The 21,542-nt window shown below is 44.5% G+C and overlaps 1 protein-coding gene across 3 annotated transcripts in view; it reads left to right on the forward strand.

Moving 5' to 3' along the window:
* coro2ba (coronin, actin binding protein, 2Ba) overlaps nucleotides 1-21,542 on the forward strand; it is a 64,129-nt gene that overhangs the window by 14,400 nt on the left and 28,187 nt on the right. The window contains exons 1-2 of one of the 3 annotated variants that reach the window (XM_061815368.1): nucleotides 5,493-5,581; nucleotides 6,675-6,792. In XM_061815368.1, the coding sequence (XP_061671352.1) occupies nucleotides 6,778-6,792 (15 nt within the window). In that variant the 5' untranslated portion in view covers nucleotides 5,493-5,581; nucleotides 6,675-6,777. Of the gene's footprint in view, nucleotides 1-5,492; nucleotides 5,582-6,498; nucleotides 6,567-6,674; nucleotides 6,793-21,542 lie in introns of those variants that run through there. The other 2 variants (XM_061815370.1, XM_061815369.1) reach the window with 2 other exon arrangements.

Consider the following 21,542-nt stretch of genomic DNA (forward strand, 5'->3'; position numbering starts at 1 on the left):
GGGTCCGGTATATACTGGGGTTAATTATCCCTGATGAGGCGCAAGTGAGCAGGGGACCTGCACCGCCAGAGCTGCGACCGGCAGAGATGATATAATGATTGTATCACAGGAGACCAACAACCCTGACCAAATTTGATAAAAATCATGATCTTTACCCAAAATGGGACAACGTACTCAAAATTTAAAGTATACACTTCATTCATTCTAGTTGGAGTTGTAGCGCCGGAGAAAAGGAGTCGGAGGCGGAGTGTCGGACACAGAAACAGAACTTGCTTTATTGTTCGACATCACCAAACTACTCGCATAACGGCGGGAACTCTGTTAACCTTTTGCTCCGGAAGCGCAACAACAAAAACAGTCCGTGTGGAACCCCGCACCCCAACTCGAGGTCCCGCGGGTGAATTATGTAAACACCACACAAGCCCCCCCAGAATTCACCCATAGTCAAAATCCTTGTGCCGTGGAGGGATGATGACCCGACCCCGGCGAGTGTGCACTGTAGGGGCCGATGGGGGCGGGGCCGCACTGTCCATTGAGTCACGGGACAAGGGCTCAGGCGGGGTCAAGGGTACCCCGGCGGGCGCAGGGGCACAGGGCAAAGGGGGACGACCCCGGCGCGGGGGGAGGGCCAACCCCAAAGGCTGGGCAATGTCCAGGTGCGCGGGTTTGACCCTGTCCACGGAAACAGTCTCGGGTCTGCCGCCAATGTCCACGAGCAGGCTCTTATCCCCATGCTCCAGGACCCTGAACGGCCCGTCGTATGGGGGGCGGAGAGGTCCACGGTGGGCGTCATGACGAACAAACACAAAATCCGCAGAGCGCAGGTGACGGGGCAGCCGGGCAGCTGGGGTGCCATGTTGCGACGTGGGAACCGGCGCAAACCCTTTTGTGGCCTCCAGCAGGGAGGACCGTTGCCTGGCTGCGGACCAGGGCGCTGTGGCGTCCGGGATGAATTCGCCGGGGACCCGCAGTGGCTGGCCATAGACAAGTTCGGCGGATGAGGACAACAGGTCCTCCTTGGGGGCGCACCTGAGGCCGAGCATGACCCACGGGAGCTTATCCAACCAGTTGCCGTCCGTCAAGCCGGCACGCAGGGCTGCTTTCATGGAGCGGTGGAACCGCTCGCAAAGACCGTTCGCCTGGGGGTGATAGGCGGTAGTGCGGTGCAGCTTGACCCCCAAACTCTCAGCGACTGCGTTCCAGAGTTCAGAGGTAAACTGAGGGCCACGATCTGAAGAAAGGTCGCACGGTGTCCCGAAGCGTGCAACCCACGTGCCGATGAACGCCCGGGCCACGTCTGACGACGTTGTCGAGGAGAGGGGAACGGCTTCGGCCCAGCGGGTCGTCCTGTCCACCATGGTGAGCAAGTAGGTGAATCCGTGCGAGGGAGGAAGTGGACCTACCAAGTCGACATTGACGTGGTCAAACCTCCTCTCGGGGACAGCAAAGGGCTCCCAAGGGGGCTTTTGTGTGGCGATGCACCTTAGCCCGCTGACAGGCCACGCACGAGTCGACCCAGGCCTGCACATCTTTCTTGAGACCGCGCCACACGAACTTCTGGGCCACCAGCCTCACGGACGGTTTCCTTCCGGGGTGGGAGAGGTTGTGGACCGCCTCGAAAACAGCTCTTCGCCAGTTTGCAGGGACCAGCGGCCGAGGCTGGTCAGCCGAGAGGTCGCACAGCAACCTGACGCCCGAGTCACCAACCGCGACTTCCTCCAGGCGCAAACCCGTGTCAGAAGTCTTGAGGGCCTGCACCCCGTGGTCCGAGGCCTGGTCTGCGCTCATGCGGGAGTAGTCGAGACCCAGATGCACAGTGCCGACGATCGCCCTGGAGAGGCAGTCCGCGACCACATTGGATTTGCCGGCGATGTGTTGGATGTCCGTAGTGTACTCAGAGATGAACGACAGTTGGCGTTGCTGGCGGGCGGACCACGGCTCGGCCACCTTGGACATGGCGAAAGTGAGGGGTTTATGGTCCACATATGCCGTGAACTCACGGCCTTCCAATAGGGAGCGGAAGTGGCGGATCGCCAGCCAGAGGCCGAGGAGCTCTCTATCGAACGTGCTGTATTTGCGCTCCCTGGGGACCAGCTGACGGCTGAAAAAGGCAAGCGGTTGCCAGGCGCCGCCGACCCACTGTTCGAATACGGCTCCAACAGCGTAGTCCGATGCATCGGTAGTGAGAGCGACAGGGGCCCCGTGGGTCGGGTGAGCCAGCATAGCGGCACGACTCAGTGCGGCCTTCGTAGCCTCGAAGGCTTCCATCCTCTCGGCCGTCCATTCAACGTCCCGGTTGGGGGCCTTGTCTTTAAGAGCCTCATAGAGCGGGCGCATGATGTGGGCCGCCCGGCGGATGAACCGGTGGTAGAAAGTCACCATCCCCAGGAACTCCCGGAGGCCCCGAGCCGAGCGAGGTCGGGGAAAAGCGGAGACGGCCTCCACCTTTGCCGGAAGGGGGGCGGCGCCGTTCTTGTCTATGAGGTGCCCGAGGAACTGGATAGAGGGCACCCCGAAAACACACTTTGCCGGGTTGATGATCAGGCCATGCTGCTCAAGTCTTGCGAAGAGGTCGCGGAGGTGCATCAGATGTTCATCCTCCGAGGAGCTGGCGACGAGGATGTCATCCAAATAGACGAACACAAATGGCAAGTCCCTGAGCACAGAATCCATTAAACGCTGGAAAGATTGTGCCGCGTTTTTAAGACCAAACGGCATCCTCAGAAACTCGAACAGTCCAAACGGAGTGATTACAGCTGTCTTGGGAACGTCTGAGGGGTGCACGGGAACCTGGTGATACCCGCGCACCAGGTCGACCTTGGAGAACAAGATTTTGCCTGCCAGGTGGGCTGAGAAGTCCTGAATGTGTGGAACAGGGTAGCGGTCGGGCGTAGTGGCGTCGTTAAGGCGGCGGTAGTCACCACACGGTCGCCACCCACCACTCGGTTTAGGGACAATGTGTAGTGGCGAGGCCCACGGGCTATCCGAGCGGCGGACGATGCCCAGACGCTCCATGTTGGCAAACTCGGACTTAGCGACTGCTAGCTTCTCGGGATCAAGCCGTCGGGCCCTCGCGTGGATCGGGGGGTCCTTGGTCTCAATGTGGTGCTCGACCCCATGTTTAGTCGTGGCAGAGGAGAAAGTGGGCCGTGTCAAGGCAGGGAACTCACCAAGGAGGAGTTGGTACTTGGTGCCGTCCGATAGCGAACTGGAGAGACCACCATAAGTCGCCTCATTGCGGACGCAGGCGACCGTGGAAAAAGTCAGTGCATCCACCAGACGGCCCCTCTTAACATCCACCAGCAGCCCGTGGGCACAAAAAAAATCAGCGCCGAGGAGAGGGAATGAGACATCCGCAGTGACAAAGTCCCATGTGAAGCGCTGACTCCCGAAACACAAGTCCACAGTCCTCATGCCATAAGAGCGGATAGGGGAGCCATTAGCGGACAGTAGGGGTGGCCCATGAGTCCCGCCAGCGGCGTCCTCCGCAGTGGCCGTCAGGACGCTCCTCTGGGCGCCGGTGTCACAAAGGAATTTGCGCCCGGAAACGTTGTCCTTGACGAACAGCAGCCGGCTCTTCGCGCCCACGCTCACGGCCGCTGCGAAGCGTGGGCTTTGGCGTTTCCCGACGCGTCGTAGTTGCAAGGGGCGCGTCGCGGCCAGCGTCTCAGGGGAGAAGCGCTGGGTTGCCAGGAAGAAACGGTCGGCCTCCTCGGCCAGGGCCCGGGGCTCAGTGATAGTACTGTTCGCGAGCGCCGTCTGAACATGCGGTGGCATTTGCCTGAGAAACAGTTCCATGAAAATGAAATTGGGCTCTTCCGTGCCCAGCAGGTTTAGCATCATTTCCATGAGTTCGGAAGGTTTGCTGTCCCCCAGTCCATTAATAGCCAACAGACGTCGGGCACGTTCCGGCCGTGAAAGTTCAAAAACCTTGAGAAGGTGAGCCTTGATCCCAGCATACTTATCTCGGGCCGGGGGAGAGGTGATGAAGTTCACTGCTCTGGCCGCCGTTGAGCTCCCGAGTGCTGAGACAACGTGGTAGTAACGCGTGGAATCATCTGAGATCCCGCGGAGGGCGAACTGAGCCTCCGTCTGTGCGAACCACGCTGCCGCGGACGTCTCCCAAAACTCCGGCAATTTGAGGATGGCGGTTGCCATGTTCGTTTCAGTCTCGAAAACGCCGGGACTGACGTCGGGGTCACCAGTGTAGCGCCGGAGAAAAGGAGTCGGAGGCGGAGTGTCGGACACAGAAACAGAACTTGCTTTATTGTTCGACATCACCAAACTACTCGCATAACGGCGGGAACTCTGTTAACCTTTTGCTCCGGAAGCGCAACAACAAAAACAGTCCGTGTGGAACCCCGCACCCCAACTCGAGGTCCCGCGGGTGAATTATGTAAACACCACAGAGTCGTTTTTTTAAATTCAATGAGTTTTGTGTAAAAGTTTCCAAAAATGCAAAGACACCGACAGAAACAATGATACCTAATGTGAGCACTTACTTAAATGACGTTCATTCACTTGAAAAGGGAAGTTCAATATGATTATTATTTTATTTTTAAGTTTAATATATGCTCTAGTGTCAGAGGATCAATTTTCTAGTTGGCAATTTTATGAACACTGCTAGGGTAGTGGCTATGGGACAGAGTTTGTGTAAGCTGTGTAATGACACGTATTTTTATTTATTTAATGACTTTTTTTATTATTCCTGGTGGATGGTCGTTTTTTTCTTTAATATACGGTAGTACAAATGGTAGGTAATAACGCAGCTTTACCACAAGAGAGCAGCAAAATTATTTCTAATTATTCCTTATGAGAAACAGCCTTCGTGTATTAAAATGTGAACGTTATGGCCGTAATATAAAACAGATTTACTGGATTACTGACATTCACCCAGAAGTTAATGACTTCGATTGCTGACTTGACCACGTTGTGATGTTGTCACTGAATGGTGATGACATGCGTAGCACTTTAGGAAATGGATTGAACTCTTGGACTGAATACTTATTATGCAAAAGTGAAGTAAATCTCAGGCCTTTTTTTCAATAAACTAAGTCATTTGATTCCCAAAATTTTATGAATAACATTTCAAAGACTGTCCCTCTTCGGAAATATTATTGTTGCACACAGGAAATGCTATGAATTGTGCCTCAAAACAGAAAGAGGGGAATGGCAATGTGTGTCACAATTGAGCTACACTAAGTAAAAAAAGAATATACAAATATAAACAAGCATCTAATGCACATCTGAAAATCCCAAAAACCATGTCAGTGTTGTTTTCGCTTATAAATAAGCATGAGAAAAGAGTCTTACTGCAGAAAAAAAAAAAAAATCAACCACGGAGACATAGTTGGAATTTTGGCCTGTCTCTATCTTCACTCTATGCAAACAGATTAGTATGATAAATGTGACTCTGGGAGATGGGCCAGAGGCTGCCTTTGTGCAGCGACATGTCCTCACCAAAGAAACATGACAGTTTTTATGTGCTAACCACAAAACTGTTTAAAACACCAACAATTTTAAAAGTAAGATAGGAAACTTAACGAGATACGTTTTGTATGAAGGCAAGTTCAAAGTTTCAGTAAGTAATAATGCTTGCTTGTTTGTTTGTTTGTTTTGTTTATTGCTTGTTTTACTTGCATTCACTCTGAAAATATTTCTTTATTTAGGCCTATGCATGTCAGTATTGCAAATACAGACCGTACAACAAGTTTGGTCTATAGATGTCTTTTAATTGAATCAGTTTCTGCTAAAATAATGCAATGTAAGCAAATACATTTTGTAGTCGAAGATGATTAACAATATAATTGTTGCATATGACATTTATGGTTTAAAGTAGCATTGCATGCTGTACTAATTGTAACCTATCCCGGCTAACTTGGTGTGAGAGGTGAGGTACAAACTGGACACATCTTACAGCAATAAAGAGCATAATGCAAACTTGGGATTTGTAAAATCAACACCCTATAGATCACTGTATTGTTTCCTCGTCCAATCCGATGGAAGCAGAAATGAGGACACAACCTCGAACTCTTATTGGACGCAGAATAATTCACAATTTTGTGTAGATAACATCCAGGTGCTCATTTTAGAAACATCCATCCATTTTCCAAGCCACTTATCCTCACAAGGGTCGCGGGAGTGCTGGAGCCTCTCCACAAAATGTGTAAATTCTGTCAGCCGTGCATTACACACATCAGTGTGCAGCAGGCTGGGTAGCAAAATGTGCGACACACACACACGCGCGCGAGCACGCACACGCACTGTGCAACATTCCGCTTCTTCTGGACGATGCAGAGTCACTCCTCTTGCATAGCTTGGCCTGGCTACTCGTCATTAAACTGTATTACGCCAACACTAATCATACTGAGATACTGACTTAGATAACAGGGTAGCCAGATTTTGTGTGCAGCATCCCAATGCGTCTGTTGTTTCCTTGCGTGCATGTGGTGGGGCAAGAGGAAGGGGTGTGTCCTGCGGAGTGCGGGGGACCTTTCCCTCTATCGTTAAACGACTGCATTCAGCGTGCCAGCCGTGTCTTCACTGCAGCAGCAATCTGCCTCTAGGTACTTAGTGGGCTAGACATACTAACCTGTCTGTCCCCTCCTCCCTCTCTCTCTCTCTCTCTCTCTCTCTCTCTCTCTCTCTCTCTCTCTCTCTCTCTTCATACCTAGCAACCAGAGCTGCCCCACTCTCCTCTTCATCACTCTGCCACTCCCACAGCATTGATCTCTGTTTGGACGGGACACTGGCCTGCAGCTCACTCACTGATTCTGCATGACTGTGACAAAGGTAAGGTTTCTGTCTTCTTGCGTTTTATAATTGACCCATTTGATATCCTTAGAGAGGGTGAGGAAGGTTGATGAAATTGTCCTATGAATGTTGTAAATGCATAAGATGAATTGCCAGGTTTGTTTGCATAGCAGAACTGGTTACGATACAAGTCTGCAATGACAGTTTCCCATCAGCAATATGTAATTCATTACAATAATTAATTATTATATTTTTTTCTTGAACTCTCACAGATACCCTTTAAAGTCTACAAAGTTCAGGTATTGTTTTTTAAATGTAACAGAGAAACAACGTTATTACATTGACTTTATATATATATAAACTGGTTTTACATGAAATTATTTCGGATTTAATTGTCGGATTTATTTCTAAAGGTTTTTTTGGACTTCTTTTGTTCAGATAAGTGTACAGTATATGTGTCCTGTGACTGACTGGGAACCAGTTCAGAGTCTAGTCCCCCTTTAGCCTGAAGTTAGCTGGGAAAGGCTCCAGCACTCCTGCGACCCTTGTGAGGTTAAGCGGTTTGGAAAATGGATGGGTGGAACACTTACTTTGGGCTGCTAAAAAATCCACAGAGGTTTGGTTTACTTTCAGAATTATATCGTTGTGGACAAAAATGGCCCATAGCTATAGATTGGCCACTCCGTTTATAGAGCAACCTACACATGTTTTCTGCACACTCTTGGGGTACCAGGATAGAGCCCACTGCCCTAATATACGTAAATAAATAACTGTCATTGATGAACAAAAATCAGGCATCCTAGACCACAGTAGTTATTAGGGGCCGCTATGCAAGGAATTTCCTAGTATTGTTGTTACAACGTCGAAAGCTGTACCATTCTGTCATGATATCGACCACTGTCAGGCATCACTCCGGGTGCTCCAGGCCCTGACCTGGCCATTGCTTGAGTTGCCTGCACTGTTATAATCTCTCGTATCAATAAGTGGGTGTACAGTCAGTCACAAGTGTTTACATGGACCTTTGGTCTGTGCTTAAGACTGCAGCAGCAGGTTGAATCCTCTTAGTTAATTAACCAATTGAGAGAAATACAGAATATGAGAGAGGAACAGTGACAGCAAGAAACAGAAAAGAAATGAGCACACCTACACCCATGAGGAGACTCAACCTGGACTGAAATAGATGACCTAGTGTAGACAAAGGACAATGGCCTAATTTGCTTGTTAATGTGTCCCACACCTGCCAGCTCCACCAAAATGTCCCTTTTAATTGAAAATTGTGCCTTTTTATCATCTTACACAGTGAAGCACACAGACACTTACTCTCAAACTACAATTTCTCTTCCTGTGTGTGTTTGCGTGGGTAGGTGTTGGTGCTGCTGCGTAGGTTCTCCACTATGAGAACTGAAATAGGAAAGGGCCAAGTGGTCTTTTGTTAGAAATAAGCAAGTGCCAAAATCTGACTCCAGACAGGATGGGAAATTCATTTTGCTCATCCATTTTGCTAAAAAATCATCAATTTGGCTAAAATTTATAGAAGTAGACAATCTTGTCTAGATGTTGATGAGCGGTAGGAGCATGAGAAAATAGAAATGAGCTGTTTTCATGGCTTTCCCTGCCAACAGCAGAGAAGTCACCTTGGGGTGGGATGTGGGACAACAGCTGCCATGCTGACAGTGCTAAATGCCCCTGCATCCCTCAGCACATACCGACAACAATGTAGACAGGCTTTTTATTAGTCGGTTATCCTTAAGACTAGATTTATGATTTGTCATTATAGAAGCTAAGACTAGGATCAGACCATTCAAGATGACACACATTGCAATATTAATACTGTTATATAAAGAGGCACTGTCACTATCACCTGGTCTGAAGTTGTTTTGACTAATTCACTAAGAACAATATGAAGCTTTCAATCTGCCTTTAAATATGGTATAATTACAACAAAAAAGTGAATCGAATAACATTGATGTTTCCATTATTTAACTCTCCTTATAGCGAGCAACTTGCACTATAGCAAGTGTTTTGAGGGAGTTGTATGAGCAAAGGCACTCACTGCAATATGGTTTACTTGCTTATCAGGCACGTCAGCACAAAGTTTTCATCATCTACTCGAGTGGTTAGTAGAAATAATAGCAACTCTAGTTTGAGACCCAGGCAGACCCTGAGGAGGAAACTGATTTCAGCCACTTGTATATGGCCTACAGCTCGTGATCAGAGGTGAAGGTAGGAATGTAGATCGTCCACTAAATCATGACCCTTGCCAGTCGGCTCAGCTCCTTCATTACAAGACAGATCGATACAGAGGCCACATCACTGGAGATACTTCACCAATCTGTCTGTTGATCTCCCGATCCATTCTCCTCTCACTCATGAACAAGACCTCAAGATACTTGAACACTCCACTTGGGCCAGGATCTCATTTCTGACATGGGGAGGGAACTCCATCCTTTTTCTGCATGAGGACCACAGCCTTAGATTTGGGTGTACTGTATTTTCTTGCAACTGCTTCAAACTTCAAGCTTCCCCAGTGAGACCTGAAGATTGCTTGATGAAGGGAAAAGAAGTACATCATCTGAAAAATGTAATGACAATATCGAGTCCACAAAGGGACCACATCAATACCTTGGCCGTGCATCACTATTCTGCACATAAAAGTTGTGATCAGAATTGGTGATAAATCAAAACCTTAGCCGAGTCTAACATTCACTGGAAATGGATCCGACATGCTCCCAGCAAACTCTGAAACCAGTCATACATGGACTGAAGTGCCCATATCAGAGTAATAAATGTACTGTGTAATCTCCCTGTAGTTGGAACACACCCTCCAGTCTGACTTCATAAAAATGGGAACTGCTACCCTGGCTCAGAGGCACAGTCCCTGATGTCCATGCAATGTTGCAGAGGTGTGTCAGCGATTACAACCCCACAACATTCAGAGCCTTTAGAAACTCCAGGCAGATCTCATCCACTCCCGGCACCCTGCAACTGAGGCTCTTTTTAACCACCTTGGCTTCTTCAATCACTGAGATTGAAGAGCCCACCTCAGAATCCCCAGAGTCTTCTTCCTCATAGTTTCAGTGGAATTGAGGAGGTCTTCAAATGAACAAAAAGTTCAGCTGGTCTCAAGAGGACTGGTACCAGTGCCCAGGATGTGTGTCAAAGTGAGCCCAACTCTCTTGTCAGAAATTCTCAAACTTGTATACGAGCTGTGGTTCCTTCTTTCCCAGAGAGGTGACATTTCATGTTCCTAGAGTAAGCTTCTGTGGCCGCAAAGGTCCCCACCTTCGGCTGCCACCCATCTCATTTTGCACCCGGCCCTTTTGGCCCCTTCCAAATGTGATGAGCCCATTGGGAGGGAGACCCATGTAGGAGGACTCTGTGCCGAACTAGGCCTACAAGGATGTGCTTGCCATGGTTTTGACCTGATTAATCAGAGAAGGTGTTCATGGATTGAGTCACCTCAGAATTTAACAGAATGAGCTATTTTGGCATCTGCTTTGAAAATTCCGTGCATACTCAAAACATTGCCACATGAAATGAGGAGAACAACTGACTTGCAGCAGCACAGTGAAGCATCTGGAAAGTGTTGGCCTCACAGATCTCTGGTCCCAGGTTCAATCCCGGACCTGCCTGTGTGGAGTTTGCATGTTCTCCCAGTGCCTGTGTGGGTTTTCTCTCGGAGCTCTGGTTTCCTCCCACATCCCAAAAAGATGCATTCAGTGGATACTCTAAATTCTCCGTAGATGTGATTGTGAGTGCGGCTGTTTGTGCCCTATGTGCCCTGCGATTGGCTGGCAAACGGTTCAGGGTGTACCCCCCCTCCTGCCCGTTGACAGCTGGGATAGGCTTCAGCACCCCTCGTGACCCTTGTGAGGATAAGCGGGTAAGGAAATGGATGGATGAATGGATGGATGAACTGACTTGCTTGGAGCATTTTGGAGTGGTAGAAGACATACACAAACCTAAATCTGCAGATTTGTTAATATCATAAGAAGTGAATATGTTAATTAACTCGTCAATTTGGCTTCAACATCCAGCATTTTTTTGAATGCAGTTCTCTTTGTGAGGGGTGTCCCCTATTTGACCACATATCACAGTATTATAGCATGTTACAAAATGGAACACCAGAAAAAATACTACAGTAATCATGACCACAAGTTTCAATAACAAATTATCAATATTACAATCCAGTTCCAGGCAGCATGGTGGAGCAGCTGGAAAGCGTTGAGCATCACAGTTCTGAAGTTCCGGGTTCAATCCCGGGACTGCCTGTGTGGAGTTTGCATGTTCTCCCCGTGTCTGCGTGGGTTTTCTCGATGCACTCCAGCTTCCTCCCTCATCCCAAAACATGCATTAATTGGACATTAAATGGCCCCTAGGTGTGATTGCGAGTGTGGCTGTTTGTCTCGATGTGCCCTGCGATTGGGTAGCAACCAGTTCAGGGTGTACCCTGCCTCCTGCCTGATGACAGCTAGGATTGGCTCCAGTATTCCTGCATGAGGATAAGCGGGTAAGAAAATGGATGGATGGATGGATGGATGGATGAATGGATGGATGGATGGACAATCCAGTTCCATATCTTCATCAAAACCACATTCTTGAATGAAGTGAATGTTTCATTTGAATTACGTTGGTCAAAAATGTTTTTTTTTTAACTTGAGAATGAACCTCTAAGATCAGAATGAATTATACTGAATCATCCAAAATGCTTGTTGACTTCCAAATGAAATATTATCTTACAATATTATATTATAATTTTAGTAGCTGGCAATGTACAAGGCCATTGAATTTTCTGCTAAATCCTTCCAAAATGGCATTGTTTTTCAAAAGCTGAGGAATATATACATATGTGCTTGCTTATTTCTAATCTATCACAATAAAGAATAATCTGTCTCAGCCAGCCAAATAGGAAGTGAACGTAATGTCTTGTGTTTCGGTGGCAAAATGGTGAGTGCCATGAAAATGGGTCATTGCCTGTTTAATTCCTTGCCCTTTGCCTTCAGACAAGGCCTTACTCAGTCGAGTCATCTGTGAGAGAACTTAAGCTCTTTAACCTTTTAAGACTGACACTTTGGTCCACTTTCTTTGGACCTGGAGCTTGAGTCTTTGTATTGCTACCAAACATCCATCCATCCGTTTTCTGAGCTGCTTATCCTTATGAGGGTCGCAAGAGTGTTGAAGCCAATCCCAGCTGTCATCGGGCAGGCTGCAGGGTACACCCTGAACTGGTTCTCAGCCAATCGCTGGGCACATGGAGATCGTCAGCAGTCGCACTCACAATCACACCTTGGGGCAGTTTTGAGTCTCCATTGAATGCATGTTTTTGGGATGTGCACTCCACACAGGGAGGGCCGGGATTGAACCCCGGTCCTCAGAACTGTGAGGCCAATGGTCTAACAAGTTGGCCCACCGTGCCGACAGATTCAACTATTCAGAGAAAAGAAATTTAAAATATATTTTTGCCTTATTTTTACTTTGAAGGAAACAACCCCTCTTATTCAAGATTTTGGGGGATTTCATTTTTTTTCCCAAAGCTATTACAGTGGGTATTAATTATTCATAGATTTATGCTATTCACAGTCAGGCCGAGTCCTTATCCCCTATGAATAGTGGGGGTCCATTGTACACTTGGAATTATGTGCAGCCTTGAAAATGAAAAAGAAAGCTATGGCAACATTTATCATCATTATTATTTGTATAATTTTGTATTGATTTCACCAAAACTAATGCTACTGCATGTTTTTTCATTATGATGGTATTAGTACTTGTAGAGCACTGGTTTGGTAAACCAGGGGTTGTGGGTTCGTATCCCACTGGGGCCTCCACTCCCTGAGAAGGGTTGCGTCAGGAAGGGCATCCGGTGTAAAAGTTGTGCCAAACATATGTGCGTTCATCTGAGATGACACCCTGTAGCGACCCCGAATGGGACAAGCCGAAAGAAACTTACTTTTTAGTACTTGTACTGAACCATGTAAATGAAATGAGGAAAATGAATGGTTCCTAAATTACTACGCAATATTGAAATGAAAAACATACATCTGTTTATGAACTATTATCCAATTTATTTTCTTTGATTTCCTCTGACTGTTTCATTAATTATTTTTTAAATAAAGCATAATTAAAATAATGTCAAGTGGTATGCTTCCTGCTGCATATCACATACATTAGTGTTCAAAATAATAGCAATCCAATGTGACTAAGAAGATGAATCCACATTTTCAGTATATTTTTTTATTGCTACATGTCAAACAACTTACCAGTAGGTGCAGTAGATTCTCACAAAACTAACAAGAACCAGCAGTCATTATATACACAATCTTAAGCCTGTACAATTGGGAAATTTGTTGAAAGGGATGTGTTAAAAAAAATAGTTTGTCGTTGACTACAAACTCAAAACTATTTTGTACAAACTTTTTGTTTCGAGGATTTACCAATCCTTTAAATGACTGATAATATTTAGTTATATGACCACAGTTTCTTGTAACTGCGTCACAACTGTGTGGCAAGGAGTCAACGAACTTGTGGCCCCTTTTGTCACGGGCATAGGACAAGGGGTTGGACTCAAATGCAGGACTCCGAGGCAGTGACATGATGTGTAAGGTGGTTTTATGCAAGGGTGAAGTCTTACACAGGTAGGCAGTCAAACAAAGGGTAAAGCACAAAAACACGTGGCAAAAGGCATTCTCCAAAAACATGAACATGAGATCAGATAACTGCTAGGCAAAAAACAAGACTTGACTTAGTTATGGTGCCACATGAACACTGGGTGTGACAATGAGGCAAATACACAACAAGAGGCTTGTATACTCACTCAGACTAATGCATTCTCATGCAACAAAGTGGCAACTAGCAATACAACACGGTTTAAATACATGGCATAATTAGCAACAATGAGGCGCTGGTGAGGAGTTGCTGCCGGAGGCCGCTGTGCACAGGGCAGTGGCCTGGCCACACCCCTGACACCTTTCAGCTATTATTCCTGAAGATTCCTGAATGACATTCACAACAATATTGCTGTACTACTCGCTAGACTCCTTGTGTGTGAGTGTGTGTGTGTGTGGTGTGTGTGTGTGTGTGCGTGTGTGTGTGTGTGTGTTGTGTGTGTGTGTGTGCGTGTGGTGTGAGCGAGTTGGCAGACAAATAATCTGTAGGTGGGCAAATGATTTCCATTTCTACTGGTGAGGTCTGTAGGAGATCCTGTGATCTTAGCGAAGCAATCATTATTTGTTTTTATGACCTAAATCTGTGCAAATGTGTGTGGACATCTCAAGGCTTCTAAATACAACCCTGCAGCTTGCATCTGCTACATTACGTAAGATAGAGGTGGGAAGAAAGAACCCCATGTGGTGTTTTCAAATTCTTTCAGTAGAAACCCATTGGAGTTTCCTTCATTATCGTCACCTGTCTTAAGTGCTGATTTTTGCACTGTTAGCCTCCTGTCAGATTCAGTCTTGCTTTAAATGGAGAGGCATAATGATCACGACAAGACTTCTCTGGATCCAAATGTCTTTCCAAATGACTCTTCTGACTGTAGTTTGTCTGAAAATCTCCAATGAAATAATTTGAGTGTTCAAGACACAAAGGGACTCAGGTGCCTCGCGTCCAAACCAATTTCTCTTCATTTAGCAGCTATTACAAAGTCCCATAAAGAGTAATGGTCAGCAAAAATGATAAAATAAGGGGGAAATGAGGGACAGTAGTAAGAGAAGTGACCATATATGTTCTAACTATTATTCTTATACTTTGCTGTAAGTTTCCTTTTTTTACTTCTCTACACATCAGGGAAAAGGCCTCTCATATGGTCGATATGGGCCACACCCAGGGCGGCGTACTTTTGGCGGTGGCACTCGCCCACCACCCCACCACCACCTTAACCAGCTCGGGGTGCATAATTAACAGGTGGCATACAGGGCACCCATCAGTCCAAGATCCCCTTTTGTCAATGTCACTAACATGAGCACAAGCCTATTTCTGGTCCAATGGAGGATCACCTAAAACATTATATGAATGAATGACGAAGGAGGCCCCTACTAATTGTGGATAGGGTTGTATCTTCAAAATAAAAATGAAAAACATTCCTATATCTACCCCTTCATCCAGATTATTCCACCCTTTCACAAATTTTGAGGGAATGTATTTTGTTCTTGCATATACCTCCTACATTACTCATCAACAAACATTAATCGAAACAATATATACATGCTTTCTGAGAGCAATTAAGGATTAGAGTGATTTACTTTTTTGAGAACCCATATATTTAGCCCATAATAAAACCATAACCAACTGTCTGAAACCTGAACTTGAAAGCAGTTTTAACTTTAATCCCCAAATTAGAAGCAGCCCCCCTGAACAGTCATTGAAGAGTGGGCACCCACAGTGTGCTTACATTGGGGAAAAATGTTATTTTTCTGTAGGAGCACAAAGTCCTCCGTCACAACCATACACGTTTGTTTACAGCCAAAGCTTTATATCCATCCCAGGGACATGAGTGCTGTGTAATTCAAAGTGGGCTTCCAGCTGTTGAGTGTGTTTGCAATTACATATCAGCAAACACTCCACTTATGAAGAAGGCCCATGCTATTCTGACATCATTAACTCAGATGTGGTTTGAAATAGTTCATACATGTGTTTATGCTAAAGCCTCTAGTGTAGTGGGTACTACTGTAAAGTTGTAAAGACTTCTTACCTTCTTTTTATATATTGCATCTTGGGAGCCTCATAAATTCTATTTAGAATATTGGCTCTATTCATGTGTGTAAGAACATTCATATGGAAACTTTTGGCCTTGCTGATGGTAGCTCACCTATGATGCATGTAAATGTAGTTTGATTGAGACAACTGCCTGATTAATTGACGATATGTTTACTCGCACACACTGTAACAAAATAATCTACTGTAACAAAATAATCTAAAACCTTAATCAGTAACCTGGAAAAATGGAATCTCTTTTCTTGGAGTTTGAAAAACTCACCACTGTAAAAGATTAAGAATATTAAGAATATTGAATCCAGAGTTAATCTTTTGTGTCTGAAAAGACCACATAATGGACATATGCAAAAAGAGATAAACTGAGAGAGCTCATTGTGCAAACGGGTACAATAAAAGTGTTACACAAAAGAGGGAGAAGGAGTAAATAGTTGGGCAAAAGCCACAGAAAAGCTTTCACGACTGGAAGACATTCAGCTCTCATGAGCTCATTGCCTTTCAGAAAATGTCCAATCTGCTCAGTTTGTGGGTCTTTAAAACTGGACATTTCAAATTTGTATCAGAAGGCTTAGTTCATTTCCATATGAGATGGGAAGGTCTCCAATTGTTTTGTCTTAACAACATCATTCAACCACATGCTGAAAGCATTTACATGATGACAGTGATAGACTTCCATTTGAATGACTGGAACCAATTGTGAAAAGCACTCAGCGGAATTGTTTCTTTTTGAGCTAAAAGTTCATATTTGCATGTGGTAGCGGGCAGGTTAACGAAAGGATGAAATTATACACTTTCTGTCAACGGTATTGAGAGGCCAAAGACCACTGGTGGATATACTGTTGAGCAGAGATACTAGCTAATGCTGGATGGATCTTGAGAGACTGGGGAAGTTTAGCTGCATTAATGTGGAGTTAAAAGATTTGGTGATGGGGGAAAAAGGCCCAATTAAGTATTGTGTGAGTTTATTTGATTCAGTTTGAAGAGGAAGGTCATGGGACGAGAGCCACACCATCTCACCCACCTTGTATTATGGTGTAGAAGAGGGGTAAAGATCCGCCACTTATATTTTTCAGATGAATGAGTGAGAACTGCCCTGATGTCCTTCCAAATAATATAGATCTGTCACAGGTGCTCCCTTACCAACGGAAGCACCATAGAATGCTCCTGCTCTCTAGACAGAGGAGGTTGGAACCCACAACATGGCATGAGAGGAGACATGGCTGTGACAGAGCTGGTGAAGGAGTTGTGGCCATATTCAATACACAGGAGGAAGTTGCTTGATAAGGTAGGATTGCGTGAAGCACCGAGAGGAAGGTGAATGGGGCAACAGAGGGCATCTGGGTTGGTGTTGCGAGACCCTGGGTGTAAGGAGAGGTTGAAATTAAAGGGGCTGAGGAATAGTGCCCAGCGAACATGATGGGGGTTTAGCTACTTTTCAGTGTGGAGGTAGGCAAAGGTTCTGTGACCTGGCCAAATCATGAATGAAGTCACGGAACCCTCCATCCAACCAGTACCTCCATTCTTCCAAGGCCTTTATAATTGCCAGCAGCTCATGATTACCCACGTCGTATTTGCTTCAGCCAGTGACAGACAATGGGAAAAGTAGGCACAGGAATGCAGTTTCTTGGTGTTGGGTAGAAGTGTGAATACTCTGGTGCTGGAACAAGGAAAGAGGCAAACTTACTGCAGGCTGTGATGAGGGCTGATTGGAACCAGGTGTGCAGGTGAGGAGGTGACTAGTCTTAATGAAAAAGGGGAAATAGAGGCATAAGGGCCCACCCATGCCTCACAGAGGAACTGCAGGACACAGAGCATGACATATTTTCCAAATAGATTGAGGTCTGGACCTATAGCATCTCATGATGTATTTATGTGCTGGCACAAAAAGGTTGTAGTATTGTCTACTTTTATTTAATTGAACTGAAAGTAATGTCTCTCTTGCTTCTTCTCTGTTGTTAGCAGTAAAAAGACCAAAGGAAGGGCACGGCCTGGGTTTAATCTGGCCCCGTTTGAACCTCTAATACCAGGTTCCTTTCTTCTGGTCAAGGTCATTCTTCAATGATCAGGCTGGATGAAAAGTTGAAGAATCTATTTCAAAATACAAAGTAAAACAATACGTTTGTTCAGTAATGAGGTTCCACATGAAACTCACTCACTAAACTGTTTTTGTTCATTGATTTTTCTATGACGTTTAAGTTGAACTGATAATTGAATTGTTAAATCAATTCTGTCCATAAATTGATGATACAACATTTATGAAAGCTTTTGTTCTTTGTCATATTTTTATGTGGAATATGTGCGGCTTATAAACCCAATTTTACGACAACATGCTGTATTTATGGCAACATTGATAAGTTTAACTGTTCCACTGATGGACAATCAGGGTGGTTCTCCCCATGAAACAGTAGTTGCCTGATTAAAAAAAAAAAAAATTGTGGAATCTACTTATGTAATTTTATCCCACGTCACATTCCCATGCATCAAGCTGACAATAGCAACACTGTGTACTCTGCTGTGTTCTTATTCTGGACATGTTCACAGTCTTCAACATCAAATCGACTGTCCTCATACACCCTGCTTTGTCTCAACTTATGGTTTGGTTGTTGACAATGTATTTTCTTGTTTTACTGCAGCACTATTTGAAATTAAATGCATACACATACTAGCATACTCTATGGTCTGTGCTGCCAGCACCAGAGAGCTGTGTGAATATTAGTGAGTGCTGAGTGGGGTCAGAAAAACACATCAATGATGAATGATCACAACACCCACACATGCACGTACACTAGCACACACACACACACACACACACACTAGCGCACGCACACAAAAGCACACACACACACCTACACACAAATACTGTACACTTTAAAGTTCATTCAGGTCACACTTATGTCTATGGGCTGTGTTAGCTGTGAAAATATACCTCATGTAATGCTCTCTAAGCATACCTGTCAACTCGTACGGGTTAGCCATAGTTCATACAGATTTTGTGGTGAATCTTACAAATACGGCCGTATATCACAAATCATACGAATTCACACAGAGTTCAGAAAATCGCTTGCTCCAGAAACACTGATTGCATTATTGCAATGCAAAGTCAATGTGGATAGATGCTGTAATTTTGAGCCGAAGGGTCAGCATTTAGAGTTGGTGAAGAAAGTTACACATGAATACAATTCTGAACACAGTAATGTCACTAAATAGACTAATTAGACATTAACTTCATATATTATCATTATGGAGCTCTACCATAAAAATCATTGAAAAACTTTGTGTTTTTGCCTCCGTTATTTTGACATTTAATTTGCTTCGGTATGTTAAAGGATTTTTTGCTCTATAAGGATTTTTTGGGTAGTTTATACAGGTTGGCGCTCTGAAAAGTTGACAGGTCTGTCTAAGCAACATATAATATGGTTTATTTTACTTTCTTCTACTCACTCTTCCTCTTTGTGTTGGTTTATATCGTCTTCATAGAATATATTACACAAATCTACAACCCCCAATTCCACTGAAGTTGGAATGTGTAAAATGTAAGTAAAAACTGAAAACAATGATTTGCAAATCATTTTCAATGGATAGGCAATTGAAAACACTACATTTCGTCACAATCAACGGTATTGTTTTTATTTTAGCAAATATTCTCTTTTAGATTTTGCAGCTGGAAGAGGGCCAATAACTGAGAAAGTTGAGATGCTGTTCAGAAACTGTATGTATGTATGGATGGATGGATGGATGGATGGATGGGTATATTTTTCAAGATTTCAGAGGGTCCAGCAGCCTTTTCCCTATTGGAACAGATATTCCCTTGCACTGAACAGCTGTTGAAACCCATCTCCACATTAAGAATAAAAACAAAATGCAACCTTTAGTAATCTGACCATTTTCAAAACAATTACTTGAGCATCGCTAATGTGATATGCTCACAGATCAATTATTTTCTTCTAAAACCGAATTATCTTTATTCACTACAGTGTTATTGAACCCATTCATTTTTTGTCAAATCCACATTTTAATACTGCGCACCTTCAGCCTTTTTTTTAAAACTAGCAATACGGGCCATGTGAAATGCATTTTAGGATATGGCGTAGGCTACTGAAAATTTATGGAGGGCTGCAGATGGCCCCTGGGTCACAGAGTAGACATTACTTTCCAAAATGCTATTTGTCCACAAGAAAGGATTAGGTGAAGTTGACCCCTTTGTGAACAAATGTATGATCAGATACTCCAATAGTTTAAGAACAATGATCCGTAATGCACAAGTTCATCATCTACAGTCCATAATATCAAAAGTTTCAGAGAATGTGAAGAAATATCTGCATGTAAGCAGCATACCCGAAAACCAACATTTATTGCCAGTGAACTTCTATCTCTCAGGTAGCACTGCATTCAAAATTAGCATCATTGTGTCAAGGTTTATCACCACAAGGGCTCAAGAACACTTCAGAAACCATTGACTAAATCACCGTCATTTCAAATGTGGCTTAATCAGCTCACCAATGGATAGATGAAGTTAGTTAACAGTTTGTTGCTCCATCTATAAATGAAAATTAAAACTCTACCATACAAAAGCAAAAGCTATATATCAACAAGCCCTGAAAGTCCACCGACTTCTCAGGGTCTGTGCTCATCTGCAAGGGACTAACACAAAATTCAAATGTGCTGTGGTATGACGAGTCCAAATTTCATATTTATTTTAGAAATTATGGACAAAAGAAGAAAATGCCAATCTAAATTATCAGCTCAAAGTTCAAAAGGTAGCATCTTGCACATCTGTAAAGGCACCATTAATGCTGACAGGTACATATAAGTTATGTTGCCATCCAAGCAATGTCTTCTTCCGAGATTCATCCACCCATTTTCTGAGCCACTTATCCTCAAAAGGGTGCTCGAGCGTATCCCAGCTGTCATGGGGCAGGAGGCAGGGTACACCTGAAATGGTTGACAGCCAATCGCAGGGCTTTTCAGAGACATCCCTGCTTATTCAACAAGAGAATGCCAAAATACATTCTACATGTAGCCACAACATGGTTTCATGGTAAAAGAATTGAAATACTAGACCTTTCTCCCATTAAAAATGTATAGTGTGTTATGAAGCAAATTATATAACAATGGAGACTAGACCTTGAAGTGGTCCCCCATCAGTCACAGGGCACATGGGAACGAAATCCACCTGTAAAGCTTCAACACGTACTGTCCTCGGATAATAAACATATTCAGTGTTGGTAAAAAGAAAGGTGATATTACATAATCGTAAAGATGCCCCCGTCCCTGATTTTTTTTGGGGAATGTGTTGCATGCATCCTATCAATATTAACTTCATATTTGCACCCCCCCTTAACCTTCCCAAAAAGAATTGTATCCTGGTTAGGGACGCAGGGTACTGGAGCCTATTCCAGCTGTACAAGTAGAAATATAACATTTAGCAAACGACAACAATACACGTCATTGACATTCAACAATGAACCAACAAGGACTGAAAAAAACGGGGAACTAAATGCAAGCAAATTGACAAGACAATGAGGAAGACTTGGACAAGACACATGTGGCTGATTGGTTGACACAAATCAGAGGGCTGATGAGATCAGTTGGCGAAAATAAGGAGCACACAAGACATGAACAACATGGAAATACATGAAAATGTGAAACAAAACTAAATATAATCCAAACTTAAACATAGCCCATGACATATTGGCTGTCAAAGGATCACTATGATTTGTGACACTTGATGCCGTGACCCAACAGGGAATAAACCACTAAAGAGACACATATGGAATAAAAGACCAGTTTGAATATTAGTCCAAAATGGTAGCCTGTTATGAAAAGAGGCTACTGGAACACAGGGTTGCGGTAATGTGGAAAGGCATTTGACTGGCAATAAACAGATCAATGCAACAGACTGGAAAGATGTGCATGAGTGACCTTTTAATAGATACAGTATCTAATATGCTCTCGGCTGTCAAACACGTTCCTACCATGGGTGGTCCATCCGATACTGTAGAAGAAACGAAAATGAAGCTACATTATTTGATTTGAAACATAAACGTAAGCATAGATGAATGAATATATGGATGTCTGGATAA

Source organism: Syngnathoides biaculeatus, chromosome 3 (genome assembly GCF_019802595.1).
Source record: "Syngnathoides biaculeatus isolate LvHL_M chromosome 3, ASM1980259v1, whole genome shotgun sequence".
Classification (NCBI taxonomy): Eukaryota; Metazoa; Chordata; class Actinopteri; order Syngnathiformes; family Syngnathidae; genus Syngnathoides; species Syngnathoides biaculeatus.